This window comes from Nymphaea colorata, chromosome 10 (assembly GCF_008831285.2).
Source record: "Nymphaea colorata isolate Beijing-Zhang1983 chromosome 10, ASM883128v2, whole genome shotgun sequence".
Classification (NCBI taxonomy): Eukaryota; Viridiplantae; Streptophyta; class Magnoliopsida; order Nymphaeales; family Nymphaeaceae; genus Nymphaea; species Nymphaea colorata.
In genome coordinates this window covers 2,612,514-2,628,449 of record NC_045147.1, presented here as the reverse complement: position 1 = coordinate 2,628,449, position 15,936 = coordinate 2,612,514, and the positions used below count along the sequence as shown (strand labels likewise).

Here is a 15,936-nt window from a genome sequence, read left to right as displayed (position 1 = left end):
ACATAACCTATACAATTTCAGAATTTTGGATTGTGGTATTAAAAGTGGATCCGCAAGTTTTAAACCGTTGGAATTACGAACTTTTCAAAAAATGGTTGAATAAATTTTGGAATGTAACCGCTCAAATTCTGTACGATCGCCATTCGCCATAAGCCGAGGGCGGCGGTCTGTGATTCCTTGGTCCAATAAGTACTAAGATCTTGCGGGTAAAAATTTTCGATTCGTTACCGCGAAATGCTCTCTCTATCTCTCTCTCAGTTTTTCTCCCATGGCGTGGCGTCATGGCGCTTTTAGAAACCACCAGCCCCCACTGTCCTCTTTCAATAGAGAGAGAAAGAACAGAATTCCGTGGGTTGGGGGCTGTGTCCTGGGCGGGTGGATAAACGTCATGGCCAATTAAAAAGCGAGGGTAGTCTCCTCTCTTGCTCTGCTCTCTCTCTGTCTCTCTTTCTCTCTGTTTTCTGTGGGGAGGGGGAAGGTGAAGTCCATTCTTCAACACTAAGGTGGGCAGCTTTGTGGTTCACAGTTCCGGAGTGGTCGGTCGTTACGAACGAAGCAACCAGCAGGCGTCGCCTCGGTACTCTCTCTCTCTCTCTCTCTCTCTCTCTCCCTCTCTCGAGTCTCTCCCTCCCTCTCTCTCCTTCTGTGAAATGAAGAAGGAACCCTAGTTTACACTTGGCGTGGTGTCCGATCAAACTTCTTTCTTTTCCTGGGGAGAGTGTCGACTTCAGCTTTGTGCGAGCAGCGACTTCGGGCGTCTCTCTCTGTGCTGCTTCGTCTCCTGCTTGTAGGCACTTCTGGAGGAAATTTCCTTTTCTTTTTCTCTGTTGCCATTGTTGGTAAATTTGTTATGGAGGTGATTTCTTTTATGCCCGTGATGGAAGTAAGGATTTTGGTTCTCTGGATTGTGCGCCGATGTTATGGACTCATTGTCTGAGCGGAAGTGGTTTCAGTTGTTTATTCCCCATTGGTTCATTCAGCTGGTCCCTTTATTCTCTTTTTGAAGTACAGACTTTATTTTTAGCGGAACTGATTGTGGGTAGCTTGAAAATAGGGCTGCCTATATTCAGTCTGGGAGAAATTGTCTCTTCCATTTTGAGTGACTTAATTACCTCCGCACGACTGCCGGCCAGAATTCCTGTGGGTGAAAATATTAAGGGAGCACCTCGGGGATTTAAAAGAATTTGAATAAGAAAATATGCAAGCAGGCGATGTATCATCTACATGCAATTTTTTTTAATGAATTTTTTGGCCGTTTTGCTGATGTTCATTACAAATTCCCCGGTTAAACAATATTTCTGATATTCCATTTCTTTGGAGTACTTATTCTGCCGTACAGTAGTACTCGATTCATCAACTTCATGGGAGGGAAAAGGAGAGATCTTCTTATCATTTTATAGTCTCTAGAGGGATGACGCGTAATATGATTCATTTTCGCATTTAAAATCTTTAAATTTCCTAAGGTGTTGTAACTCTACTTATTTTCCCTACTGTTTTTTAATTCACATATTTAGGTTCTTGGTTCATTTCTATTCTGGTTCTCGGATTGCTCATATCAGCGTAGCTGACATGGATATCTGTCTAATAGGATCTTGGGTCTCTTCTCATTCATAGCGGAAATAGAAATTGCGACCAGTAGACTGTCTTTACCTGCACCTTTTGTTAATTTAGTCCCCTCTATTTTGGCTGCTTTCATGCCCTTATTATGTGGGCGACAAACACATAGAACCACTCTTGTAAAGCAAGCTGCTGATCACTCGTTACATGAGCATATAGGTCTGTATTTAGGATGCTAAAAGGTTGGACATGTCTAAAAGGTTGGACATGTGAGTACATATGGCTGATTTTTCACAATTCCTGTTATGTCTGTTTCGCCGCCCAACTATTAATGTCATTTTGTAACCAATGAAAGTTGTGACTGTTTTCTTGATTGGCGCAAAGGTCTAGTTCTAAACCCCTAAACCCCTTTGTGCAATTGGTGAATGTTCTAGACTTTCCACTAGCATAATCCTATATTCTCCTTTTCTAGAACGGTTTCTTTCTTAAGGACTGACCTGGATAGCGTATAATTAGATCTGTCAAGTGCTCGGTTTGTTGTGTTTGATTTATTTTTTCTCCCTTTTTTGTGTTTTTGGTCCAACCAAAAATGAGCTTAACTTTATTTTCTCTTTCACTTCTTGTCTCTGGATTTGCTCATCTGCATACAGTCACAGATGTTATAGGGTGTATTAATAAAATGTAGAGAAGATACATACACGAGTGAACACATGCATATGTCGGCAAGGTGTCTCATGGATGTATATAATGCAAATCGTCTCCTACTGAGAATTTTAAAAATATTTTACACAAAATAAGTGAAAAACAGAACTATATTCTGGTAGAAAAACTTGCAAACTGAAAAATTTCAGAAGTATTTATGTTTAATTTTTTATTTGGAACTTTCTTGTTTTATAAAAAGCATTATCACCTGTTAATCTTTTTAACTTCACAAATTCATAGGTTGATATATGCATTCCCCATACCTTTGAGCCCGCATAACTCTCCTCCACTTCTAAGTGGTACAGTTGACCAAGTTGGTGTAGGTCCACTACATACGGCCAGAAAATAGAAAAACTTACCACCTGTCTGGAAGGTATAATGCAAATACTCAGTTGTTTATTACAGTTTACAACTAAAGTATAGAATGTCTGCATTATGGCTTTTCAGTTTTCTTTGTGAAGGCATTGTTCCTTCATGTATTTCATGTATTGTTGCTCTTATGACGTGCTATTGATGAGTTTCCCAGATTTCGTCATTTTCAGCTGGAGGTTTGTTATTGTTGTCTTTTTCAGCTGAGGGTTTGTTATTATGAATTCGAAGGTGTGTTGCTATTTGATTCTGTTACCTCTTTCTACTAGTAATAGGTTTGCCTCTCTTATACTTCCACCTTTTGGATATTCTTTTTATTCAGTTATTACCAATGCTATAAAAAGCGTATCGTAAGCCGTATCGGTCTGACTTTAAGATATGTTGTATCGTAAAATATCGTAACGTATCGTAATTGTATCATATTTAAAAAAAAACTAATAAAAAATGGATTTTTTTTTGAAAAAACATAAAAAATCAGTTAAAATTAACGTATCGTACATGTATCGTAACGAATCGTAACTGTATCGTTACGTATCGTAACTGTATCGTTACGTATCGTAACTGTATCGTTACGATATTGTGCCTGTATCGTAACTGTACGATACAAGTGGTGTATGCTGTATCGTATAACATATGTAATTAGCTGCAAGCGATTAGATTAAACCAGAAGAGGTAATAACCAATGTTGTACGTATCGTACGATAGTAACGATATGTACAACACTGGTTATTACCTCTCCAAGTTTAGTCTAATCGCTTGCAGCCTCTGTCACACAGGTAGGAGTACCAGCACGGTATGGGTACGACACGGGTACGTAGTTGACTGAGTCCAAATTTGTTCGATTTTAATGTTAACTATTTTTACATTTTAACTTTTTAAACCATTTTAACGTTAAAATTTTTGAAACCCTCATTTTAATGTCCCACTTCCCTCTTTTTTCTTCATTCTTGCTTCGTAGTGTTGGGATTCGTTTTTTGCTTCGCTAGCTCCTCTATCTTGTTATGTAAAAGTTTATGTTGTTCTTTTGTTCTATCTTGTTCTGTAAAAGTTTATGTTGTTCTTTTGCTTGTGCTTATGCTTCTGTACACGCGTGATTTTCTTTGGCCTCAGTTGAGCAGTAAATTTACGACTGAGGAGAATGAGAATGATAAATTTTGGATTATGATTTATGAATATATTATTCTGTTTGTACTTTTTTGATATATATATGTGCGAATATGTTATTCTGTTTGAAATTTTTGACATATATATGTATATGTGCATGTGTGTGTACGACCATACACCTGCACCCAAGTTTTTTAAAAATGGTCCGTACCTGTACCCACATCGGCACCTGTACCCGCACCCGTACCCGTACCTATGTGACATAGCTTGCAGCTAATTACATGCTAGATATCTGTAATTCTGTAATATGCCTATATGGTCTTGTCGCATCTTGCTGTCAGTCACATTTATTTTATTTATAAACATCATATTTGTTTATGCAAATTGGTTCTGTGATTTATCTGGTTTTGCCAACATGCAGAAGCATGTGACAGAGAACGATTAATGCTTAATATTTCTTTCTTCCTTCTAATAACTATGTCAACGGGGGATTAGCCACCCTATGACTTGAACCCAGATTTTGTGTTGATATGTTGGGATCCTATTGACCTAATGTTTGATTGATTATTTGTTAGTAGTTATTATCAGGAAGCTATATCTTTTGAATTGTGGGCCTTCGGTTCAATGGGTTTTACTCTATGCTGCCTGGTGCATGGAGCTTTATGTGCTATGAATTGAGGCTCCTGATGACCTTGAGTGCCTATGTAGGTTGCCTCATGCCTGGGATTATTAGGGACAGCTTTACAATGAAGTAAGTATATATTTTCTGGCATTAGATGAGCTAGTGAGCTACTCGCTTGAAAGTGGTATAAATGATAGTCAGTGCCAATGTTATTCTGATTGGGAATTTTTTCCTGGTACTTTAAAGGTTGCATACATCCAATAGAGCATATGACTGAAAGACGTTGAAATGCATATATTCCTGCCTTCTATCCACACCAAAGACCTGTATCTTCAGGGAAAATTTCTAACTGCTGTTTGTGCAATCCAGTAGGATGTGCACCAATTTCTGTTATAAGGTGAACTGGCAAAGGAGGTTCACTTGATATGAAACCCAATCCCGAAAATACTGCATCCTTCCTTTCTTTTTTCACCAAAGGTACTGGTGTCAAAGAATAATTAGCTGATCTGGAAATGTGAGTTATTAAATATTGTTCATTGGTGGAACGGGCCTCTTCATGCTGATAAATGGTACTAAGAATTCTCTTGAAGCTGTGGGATGTAAAAATGCATTTATAAGGGACTGTTTTGTCTTTGAGTGAATCACCTGTGCTTGTAGGTGTGGACAAAGCAGAAGTGAGAATGTTGACTTGAGTTAACATGATAGTCTTTGTCGCAGGTCTTCATGTAGGCTGATTAAAAGAAGGCATCCTTGTCCAGCAAAACCAGTGTCTTAGTTTTATCGGAAACTAGATGAGGGCAAAAAGAAGACAGACGTCAGGAAGTTGTACGTTCTCCTTGTCTTGACTCTCTGAACTAAATGCAGAAACATCCAGTAGCTCTTCCAAATCCTTGCTTTTACTTGATAGGCTTTGTCGCAGGTTTTCATGTTGGCTGCTATGTCACACGGGAGTACCCGCACGGTACGGGTACGGCCCTGGGTACGACAAAGGTGCGGTCAACACAGCATCGGGTACGGTCAACGTACCCGGGATCATTTTTGTCCATTTTCGGACTCGTTCAACTTTGACCGAGTCCAAAGTTGTCCAGTTTTTGAGTTGAAAATTAAAAATCCCCCTCTTTTCCTGTTTCCTTTTTCATTCTAAACCTTTCTTGTACATAGTTCCCTACAACTTTTGATTTAAAATCTTCCATACAATGTTTCGAAAATCCATCCCCTCTCTATAACTTGACTCTTCGAATAATAGTGTGAGCCATAACCATAGCGATGTCAATATATCTTAAAAGCGTGACCTGTTGCTCCTTCTAATCTTGATGATGCGATGGAGAATCAAGAAAACTGATGTATTTGTATGTTAATTACTTCCATACTGTGTTTTGGATAATGATTTATGAATATGTTACATTTTGAAAATTTTTGACATATCTATATATATATATATATATATATATATATATATATATATATATGTCCGCGTGTGTACGGCCTTATCCCCGCACTCAAATTTTTTGAAAATGGTCTGTACCCGCACCCATACCCGTACCTATGTGACATAGGTTGGTTGATTAAAAGAAGGCATCCTTGTCCAGCAAAACCAGTGTCTTAGTTTTATTGGAAACTAGATGAGGGCAAAAAGAAGACAGACGTCATAGGAAGTTGTACATTCACCTTGTCTTGACTCTCTGAACTAAATGCAGAAAAATCCAGTAGCTCTTCCAAATCCTTGCTTTTGGTATCCAATGAAGTTATAGTAGGTGAATTAATAAAGTTTGAATACAGGATGATAGATATTATTTTGAAGATGGAATCAAGTAATGTGGGCATTGTATTGATGGGACGGTTTCATGATACAAGAGGGTAGTTTTATGAAAGCAACAAGATCATGAGCCACATAGGTAAACTTTTGTGGTTAAATGAAAGAGTTTCTTGAAAGCTACTGCATATCTGCACCTATACAAAGATCTAAATAAGGATGGATTTTATAAAAAAGGGCAACAAAACGTTGCACTTTATGAAAAAGAGAAAACTTGAAGAAGTTGGCTAGTATAACATGACATTTGTGGTGTTCTTCAAAATGGTAATATCTCTTGAAAGCGAGATGCATGACGAGTGCCCCGGTTAACTTGGGAAGTTAACTAAGTATTGGAAATATTATTTTTTTATTTTCCTTTTTTTTTTATTTTGTGGAATAAAGTAATTTTTTTTTATTTAATGCACATAGAGTGCACCTATGTGCTAGGCAAATGGTGAGCCAGAAGAATCCTGTGCCGTTCTGATCTGAGAAGTGAAGACAGAAGTAGAAAATGGCTCCATGCCGAGTAATCATGGTGGTGGAGGATGTTGATGTGGCCCGAACTGCTCTCCAATGGGCAGTTGACAACATCATCAGGGGTGGAGATCTTGTCACCCTTCTCCATGTCTTTGAGCCTTCTTCCTCTTCTATGTCATCAGGGGAAGTTCAGAAGAAGAAGAAAAAGAGCAAAAGCAGCATCGCAGCAGCTTCACATAGGCAGAGGGTTCGCAGATTGAAGGGATTTCAGTTGGCTCTCTCCTTCAAGGATATCTGTGCCAAGATTCCTGAGGTTAGTGTGATCTTGAAAAAGACATCCTTATTATGTTTTTTCTCGAAGTGCTTTATCAAATGGCTGTTTAATTCTTTTTTTCTTTGGACTTAGGTGAAGGTGGAGATCATAGTGACAGAAGGGGATCAGGGGCAGACGATCTCGTCTCTGGTGACGAATATAGGAGCCTCTACTGTTATTCTCGGACTCCATGACCGGAGCTTCCTTTACAAGTAATTGCTCACTTTAGCAGCATTTGTTTTGAATAGTGTATAGCAGAATTTTAAAGAAGAGACGTGACTGTGCATGTGTGCACCATCACCCGAATGCTTGCAATGTCTGATGTGTCATTCCCTTTAGTGAATTCACCTGCAAATTGTACTCTTCTCTGTTCCTCAGGATATCAGGGAGGGATTTTGCAGAGGACTGGGTGTTTTTCATTTTCTTCTGATGCATTCCTGCTCATTGGTGTTGAATCATGTGGATGCAGGACAGCTATGGTAGATGACTACATAAGTAGCCTGAAGTGTCGAGTTCTTGCAGTGAAGCAACCTTCTAGTTCTGTAGCCACGCCTGATTTCTCAAGAATTGAACTTGTTAGGAATTGGTGAGCCTAAAGTTCTCCATACTCTTTATATATCTTGGTCTCTGTCTCTCCTGAGATTAATTGGTTCCATTAATAATATATACACTTTGAAGAATGTATTTTTTCTTTGCTTGGTGATTTCCTATTACTCTTTCAGCTTCTAAGCGCATTTTCTTGATCTCTTTATTTGAAAGATGAAACCCAGGAGATGACGGGAGAATAGATATTCATATCACCTCTTTGAATTATTGGAAATTATGGCCTGAAGATGGCCCCTTGATTAACAATTGAATTTTTTTCATCTTTGCAGGACGTCAGAGCCAAAGAGTCCACTGCACGGACTTCCAAACCCCATAGGAAGCTTCTGGAGGTCAAAAAAACGATGAAAAGGCCCTAACCTTTTCGGCAATGCCAGATCAAGAGACAAGCTTGCCGGAGTTTGTAAAGTTTTACTGCACACTTGGATCACATCTGTAAGTAAAAGCTGAAAGCAAAGGAAAACTATTTATTGGAATATCTGTTGGTGTATTTATAATCCATTCAGGTGAACAATCTTCTCGAAATATTGGGAAATTCGAGATCAATTTGGTGGGTGGTTTTGAAATGTGAATTTCACTCATACTTCTTTTGTATTACACAAACTCTAATAATCTAATAATAATTCTTGTCCTGAGTGTTCTTTCTCCTAACAAACCTTGCATAAAACAAGGAGGTCTAAATGTGTAATGTCCTATGTATTCTAGGACTTGAAAATAGTCTTCTGTTGAAGATTTTCAGAAATCTTCATGGGTTTATATATCCGTTTGCCGTATCCTCTGTTTTCCTGGTTCATAGATTTTTTAGTGCGTACTAGTGAGGTATGGAGTGGATTGGACCTGCCATATCAGGCAGTTGGCTCAGTTTTGAGTCAGGTGCTTATTTTTGGAATCAAAGCCAACAATGAGACTTGGACTCGCATGGGTAAATCTGTGTGCCTTAAATGCAGATTATAACAATCTATCATTATGTTGGAAAGATCTAAAAGAATAGATCTATGTTGATTTTTTTTTTTTTTTTAAATGAACTCGTTATTCTTGCGTCTTACTGTCAGTTGGATTTGTTCAGTCTTCTGGAGTGCAAAATCAAACCGGGTACTACTGGGAGGTTAGGATTCATAAAATTAGAATAATCAGTGTTATACCTGGTCGTTAATTTTATGTTGCATGATGATGTATGTAAAGTGTGATGCATTCTCCTCTATTGTATCGGGCATATGATTTCAACTGACCTGATCTGCTTTACACGCATTTTTAAGCAAATGATGTACTCGATTATTTGAGTGATCGAGAAGCCCTTCCTTTTTTTCACCTCAGAGTTGAGGGCTGCTGCTTCAGAATCTGGGTAAGGAGTGAGACACCCCGTCAACCAAACATTGAGGGCTTTTCCTTTCTCATTGGAATCGCTGCAAACAAGCATTAGGGGTGTTCAATGAGTCGAATCAATTCGGGCTGGATCTAAACTTGCTCCCACAAGTTCAACATGATCTCAACTCGGTTGTTAAACAAGCTGAGTTCGAGGCAAAATAGCAGCCAGCCAAAGTTGCATAAATTCAGCTTGATCGCCTGCTTGTAGCACTCTTAACGTATCATGAAGCTAAGGTTTTTCCTTCCATCTGCTTGCTGTTTTTACCGCAAGGTTCGGGGGAAAAAAATAAAGTGTAAAAACACCTAATCTTTGTTTCTAAAATCCTTCCATATCATTATTGCTCTTCCCAAGGTTCGAAATAGCATGTGATCAGCAGGAGAAACTTTCATTTTAGATAAAAAATTATATCTGCAATTTTTTTGCTCATGAAGGCATCATCTCAATTCTCAGTAACAAAAAATAGCCATTGTGGATTGGAACGCATCAACAACTGCAATAGAAACTGCCGCAGATATGTATGACTCCAAGTAAAAGCAGATACACTGGTCATTGGAACACCATTTTCCCCATGCAAAAAATCCTCAAAAATTTATTATATGAAAATATGAATAAAAAAATCTCGATTTGGCTGATATAAGTAACACATCGTAACCATTTACTGCTCAACTAAAACAAAAAGGAAAAACGTAATCAATAAAATGAGTTGATTTTGTTAACCAGTTGGTCTCATGAAATTATTTGGAGCAAATACTTGTTCCAAGTTCCTACACAACGACATTTGATGCTTCAAAATGAACAAATTAACCAAGGTTTGTGCAAAAACATTTTTGGAAAAGGAAATATTGCAAAGGGTTGTGCAGAAGAGAGAGAGAGAGAGAGAGAGAGAGAGAGATCATGTGTTCGCTAGTGGCATCAATTGTTCATCACCTGCGAGTAAAGTGAGAGCAAAATGTATTAAGAATGAGAGGGAAAGAGTGAAGAACAAAAAACAAATTCTTCTTTTCATATTCAGTGTGTAAAAGCCTTACCCAACGTAAGGTATTTATACAAGATTCAATGCTCCTCTTCCCTATTTTCTCGAATATACAACAAGACGATAAACAAGGCAAGATAGCACCAACAGGATAAGACAAGATCAAGGCTCAATCAAGCACAATCCCTTTCCTGAAATCATGATGTTGTTGATTCTCGATGTGCTTCCTAAAATCTTGATGCTGATTTGGGTAACATCTAACACTCCCCCTCAAGTTGGCTCTCCGGGATCTAGAAGGCCTAACTTGCTTCTTAATTTGATGAACGCATCTTTACCGAAAGCCTTAGTGAAAATATCAACAACTTGATTTTGAGTATCAACATGTTTGGTACGAATCCCTCCATTCTGAATCCTCTCCCTTATCACATGACAATCAATTGCATGCTTGGTCCTCTAATGAAATATGAGATTTGCGGATAGGTGAAGTGCTGCCAAATTGTCGCAATATAATTCCATTGGTTGTTGATGTTTGATTCCAAGATCTCTTAGTAAATATTTTATTCAAATAATCTCGCATGTTGTTAGGGCCATTGACCTATACTCAGCCTCTATTGTTGACCTGGAAACTATGGTTTGCTTCTTTACTTTCCATGATATTGGATTTTCTCCAATAAAGACGCAAAAACTTGAAGTGGATCTTCGTGTCATTGGGCAGACAGCCCAATTTGAGTCACAATAAGCTTTGACACAAATTTTACTAGATGAAGATAAAAATATACCAAAGCTTGGCGTGGATTTGATGTACCAAAGGATTCTAAAGGCTGCGTCCAGATGCGTGTTCCTGGATTGCGACATGAACTGACTTAGTAATTGGACGCTGTGTAGGATGTCAGGCCGTGTGATGGTGAGATAAATGAGTCATCCAATCAATTTTCTGTAAAATGTGGGGTCTTTCAATGGCTGGCCTGCTTCATCATCAAGTTTCAAATGTTGCTCAATCAGAGTTTTGCTAAGTTTAGCACCGCTATACCCAGCCTCGCTTAGGATATCAATGCTGTATTTCCTTTGAGATAAGAATATGCCTTGTTTGGAACATGCGACTTCAATACCCAAAAAATATTTTAATGTGATCAAATCTTTTAGCCGAAATTTGCTGTTGATGACGGACTTCAAATTTGTAATTTGCTCTTGATTATCTTCTGTAATTATTATGTCATCCACATAGACGATAATAAATGTATTACTATGGACAGTTATATTGGAGAATAACAAATAGTATGTGTTTGACTAAGTGAAACCTAGTTGTAATAAGGTTTCAGCAAGTTTGAAGAGCCAATTGCGAGATGATTGCTTGAGCCCATATAATGACTTTTATAGCTGACATACCTTGTGCTCCCCCTGTCGGGTAAAACCAGCAGGGAGAGTTATGTATACTTCATCAGAGAGGTCACCATGTAAGAACGCATTGTTGACGTCAACTTGGAATATACTCCACCCTTTGATTGCAGTAACAAACAAGAGACAACGAATGGTAGTGATTTTAGCAACGGGTAAGAAGGTCTTTGTGTAGTCGATGCCCTCTGTTTGGGTATAACCTTTGGCAACGAGACGAACTTTATGTCGCTCAATGGTGCCATCAGCATGGTATTTTAGTTTATACACCCATTTGCATCAAATGGGGCGTTTGTTGGGAGGTAAATCAACAATGTCCCAAGTTGAATTTTCTTCGAGTGCACGAACTTCAGCACCCATAGCATCACACCATTCTGAAAATTGCATCGCTTCGTGGAAGGTTGATGGTTCGGAATGGCAGAGAAGAGAAGTGAAGAAAGCTTGGTAGTTAGGAGAGAAATGTTGGAGATGAAGGTAGTTAGCAATGGGGAACCTGGTGCCTTTAGTGGTTGCTGACGCCAATTTGGATGAATGGAGTAGCATTGGAAGTCCCTGAGGTGTGAAGGAGGCGCACGTACCCTGGTTGAGCACTGTACCGGTGGTGCAACATCAGGATGGGTGTTGGGAAGGGCTGGTTGGGTGGTCAAGGTAGGAGGGTCGACATATTTAAGAGGTTCATGAATAAAGAGAGGTATGACAACATCACTATGGGTGTCCTTGATATTGTGGAAAGGGAAGTTGTCTTCAAAAAATTTAACATCTTGGCTTGTGAAAATTTCTTGACTATTGAGATCTATAATTTATAAGCATTTTTGCCAAAAGGATATTCGATCAAAATGCATTTGCGAGAACGAGCGTCAAACTTGTGAGATTTTTCAATGTTATATGCATAACATAAACACCCAAAAACTCGAAGATGTTCATACTTGGGTTTCTTTTCATAAAGAATCTCGTAAGGGGTTTTGTCACGTAAAGGTTGTGTGGGCAACCGGTTTAGCAAGTAAGCAGCAAATATGATACAATCACCCCAAAACTTGATAGGAAGGCCAGCTTGAAAACGAAGGGCACGAGTGATATTTAATAAATATTTGTGCTTTCGTTATACCATTCCATTTTGTTGTGGGGTGGCAATGCAAGAGTGTTGGTGCTCTATGCCCTTATTATGCAACAAGGTTTCCATATGGGAGGAAAAAAACTCAGTCCCATTATCACTGCGAATTTTTTAAATGGTTGTAGAAAATTGATTTTCTATGAGGTTAAGACATTTTTCAACGTAAAAATATGTTTCCGATTTGTGGCGCATAAGAAAAACCCAGGTGCAACGGGAAAAATCATCCACAATAGTAAGAAAATAATGGGCGCCCAATAGTGAAGGTGTTTGATAGCCTCCCCATATGTCACAATGAACCAATTGAAATATGCTAGAAGTAGAGATAGAACTATTCGGAAATGGCAAACGTGTTTGTTTGGCAAGATAACATGTAGAACAATGTTCATGTTTGGAAGCAGAATTAAAAAAATTGAAAATAGCCTTCAAACGAGGAAAAGAGGGGTGACCAAGTCGAAGATGCCAGAGACTTTGCTGGTCTGATGAAACAGCAACAACATGTGGCCCTTCATCCTCAAGAACATATAGTCCATTTGCCATCCTACCATTCCCAATCATCTTCATCGAGCGTCGATCCTGAATAATGCAAGAATCATTGTCAAATATACTTGTCATTGATTTTCATTGACAAGTTTATGTACTGATATAAGATTAAAAGTAAAAGAGGGAATACAAAGAACATTATGCAAAGTAATGGAGGGGTTTAAGTGAAGTTGACCAACTTGTGTGACGGGTGTAGAAGAACCATTAAGAAGCTGGACCGGATTTGATTTAACTACCGATGGATGAATAAGACTGGATAATGAATTGGTGATATGGTGTCTAGCACCAAAATCGATTATCCAAGTTTGGGAAGAAGTTTGACAAGCAAGTGATAGGGTAGTACCTGCGAGATTGACTTTGGGATTCTTGGAATTCACAAACTCTAGAAACTGTTGGAAGAGATCTGAATTGGGAGAAGCTGGCAGTTCTGGTGGTTTGATAGGGTTGCCGAGAGATGCAATATTAGTTGTGGACGAGTTTGCTTGTGGCTGTTGTCGTTGAACACCAAAGTTTTTCTTCTTAGGAAAGCCGTGTAGATGATAACATCGAGCTTTGGTGTGGCCTAATCGACCACAGTGATTACATTGGGGTCGAGGGCGTCCCATAAACCTAACGACATTATCATGACTTGTATCTTGGTGCTTTATGGCAGCTGCCACAGAAATAGTCAGGCTGAAGTGGAATATGAAGCTCTCGCTGTCTTTCTTCTTGAAACAATAAGGCATAAGCCTTGGAGGTGTTGGGCAGTGGTTCCATAAGAAGTATCTGGCTACGAATGGGGCCATAACTTTCATTCAAACCCATCAAAAACTGAATCAGTTTATCACGTTCTTGTATCTCAATCAACTTCTTTATTACTCCACAATCACATACCAGAGGAGTGACATATGCATCATATTCATCCCATAAACCTTTGATTCGTGTATAATAAATGCTTATAGGAGACTGACCTTGTTTGCAGTTGATGATTTGCTGTTGAATTTGATACAAGTGAGGAGCATTAGACTGCATGAATCTGATTTTTAGCTCCTTCCAAACAAAAGCAGCTTCTTTGGCATATACGACTGTTGGCATTAAGGACTTATGAATGACATTGAGTAGCCAAGAAAGGACCATATTATTGCATCTTTCCCAAGATATAACAAGGGATGGCAGAGATGCGGGTTTTGGTAGGGAACCGTCGACAAAACCCATCTTATTCTTTGCTAAGAGAGCCATGGTCATGGCACGCCTCCATGTTTCATAGTTGTCGCCAGTGAGAGGTTGAGAAACAAGGCAAGCACCAGGATTGTCAGAGTGGTGGAGGTAAAACAGATTGTCATCTTGGGCAATCGTTTCTGATCTTGAAGAGGACCCAATAGCTCCTTGAGTTTCAGCCATTGAAGAAACCAGACGCTTGCTGGCTGTTGCACAGAAATTGATCTCTCCTTGCTGGACTGTCAAGACGCCCGCACTTGCCAAATTTTATAAAATCATGAAGAAGTCCGTTTGAGCTTGAAATTTGCCCTATTGGTTGAGCAGCTAAGGAGGAGTAGACGCCCCAAATTTGGCCTCGATCCGAGTACCCAGTGGGAATCGCACGTAGGTTGAAGCTCTCTATCGACTGCGAACTTCAGCTCCCTGTTCGGAAACGCCCATCGCACAACAACGGCTTTCCTTGGGACGATTTCTCCTCAATTTAAAGTTAAACAACAATGAAATCATAGGCAATAGCTAGATAATTAAAAATGCACCAAATCAAGTTAATAGATCACCAGATCATGTGAAGAACTCGACAATCTGAATGAAAATCGGGTCGCTGCTGCCAATGGTGGAGATATTGAAGAAATCACCGCTGATTTTCGCTTAATTCCGGCCGAAAGGGGGAGTTCCGTCAATACTGCATAGATTGGCCTCAAACTTGGTGGGAATCATCGTGGGGATGTGGCAGATCGAATGGTATTGGAAGCCCCTTGATATCGCCGGCCGATCGCCGGTAATTTGGATGGGTTCTCAATAGATAGTACAGAGCTCAGGTATTTTGGTTGATTCCCACTCGGTTCTTCTCCAGATGGAATGGAAGCATGCCCGACAGTTGAAGTTAGTGACTCTCTAGCGACAGCCACAGGATAGGCAGTAGATCTCTTTGTTCTTCCTCTATTTCTCGCGATTAACCTTGCTCTGATACCATATTAAGAACGAGAGGGAAAGAGTGAAGAACAAAGAACAAATTCTTCTTTTCATATTCAATGTGTATAAGCCTTACCCAAGCCTTACCCAACGTAAGTTATTTATACAAGATTCAATGCTCATCTTCCCTATTTTCTCGAATATACAACAAGATGATAAACAAGGCAAGATAGGGAGTCACCAATAGAATAAGACAAGATCACGGCTCAATCCAGCACAATCCCTTTCCTGAAATCACGATGTTGCTGATTCTCGATCTGCTTCCTGAAATCTCGATGCTGATTTGTGTAACATCTAACAAAATGGGGTTGAGATTTTGGAACCAGGACGACCGATCGACATCACCCACCTGCGTACTCTGGGCACCAAGTATCCCCTTGCCTTGAACTTATGTTTCGTGTGGCAACACAATGGTTAAAGAGTTGTTGACTCAATGGACAAAACAAAATAACAATTAGTATTTTAGATCAACTGTTATACATATACATGTAGTGGGTTTCATTAATTTTATCATAGGACTGGTTTTTCTTTTGTCACTGTCTCACTTGTGTTTTTTCCCTCACTCTGCCTCACAATCATATTCTCCATTGAAAATTAGTGGATCCTCTCTCTTCCACACACACACACACACACATACACACATATATATATATGGGTGGAGGATTGAGACTAAAACAAAAAAGAAAAAGATACAAACTAATACTAGATAATAAAAATACCTATCACCTTTTTTCTCCTTGTGTCCACTATGTTGGATCAAATAATGCTGGTTAAATGGTTAGGTGTTTCTTAAAAGCCAGAACGGCCATTTAATTTTTTGATATATATATATATATATATATATAT

The 15,936-nt window shown here is 39.0% G+C and overlaps 1 protein-coding gene across 7 annotated transcripts; it reads left to right on the top strand.

Annotated features, from left to right (window-relative positions):
- Window positions 1-229: 229 nt before the first annotated feature.
- Window positions 230-8,171, top strand: LOC116263111 (uncharacterized). 7 transcript variants are annotated; one of them, XM_031642714.2, is made up of 7 exons: window positions 230-577; window positions 4,441-4,483; window positions 5,072-5,179; window positions 6,806-6,936; window positions 7,030-7,148; window positions 7,406-7,522; window positions 7,812-8,171. In XM_031642714.2, exons 3-7 carry the CDS (start codon window positions 5,146-5,148, stop codon window positions 7,885-7,887), a joined length of 477 nt encoding a protein of 158 aa, XP_031498574.1. In that variant the 5' UTR covers window positions 230-577; window positions 4,441-4,483; window positions 5,072-5,145; the 3' UTR covers window positions 7,888-8,171. The 7 variants fall into 7 exon arrangements, with proteins under 7 accessions (XP_031498574.1, XP_049936249.1, XP_031498573.1 ...); XM_050080292.1 differs by lacking the exon at window positions 4,441-4,483 and adding an exon at window positions 2,500-2,632; XM_031642713.2 differs by lacking the exon at window positions 4,441-4,483.
- Window positions 8,172-15,936: the final 7,765 nt, after the last annotated feature.

Bases quoted from the DNA above. Each gene is read 5' to 3' on its own strand.
- LOC116263111 (XM_031642712.2), top strand. From the start codon at position 6,658: ATGGCTCCATGCCGAGTAATCATGGTGGTGGAGGATGTTGATGTGGCC. The intron at 7,149-7,405 runs GTAATTGCTCAC...ATGTGGATGCAG, and splicing joins GACCGGAGCTTCCTTTACAA to GACAGCTATGGTAGATGACT. The intron at 7,523-7,811 runs GTGAGCCTAAAG...TCATCTTTGCAG, and splicing joins ATTGAACTTGTTAGGAATTG to GACGTCAGAGCCAAAGAGTC.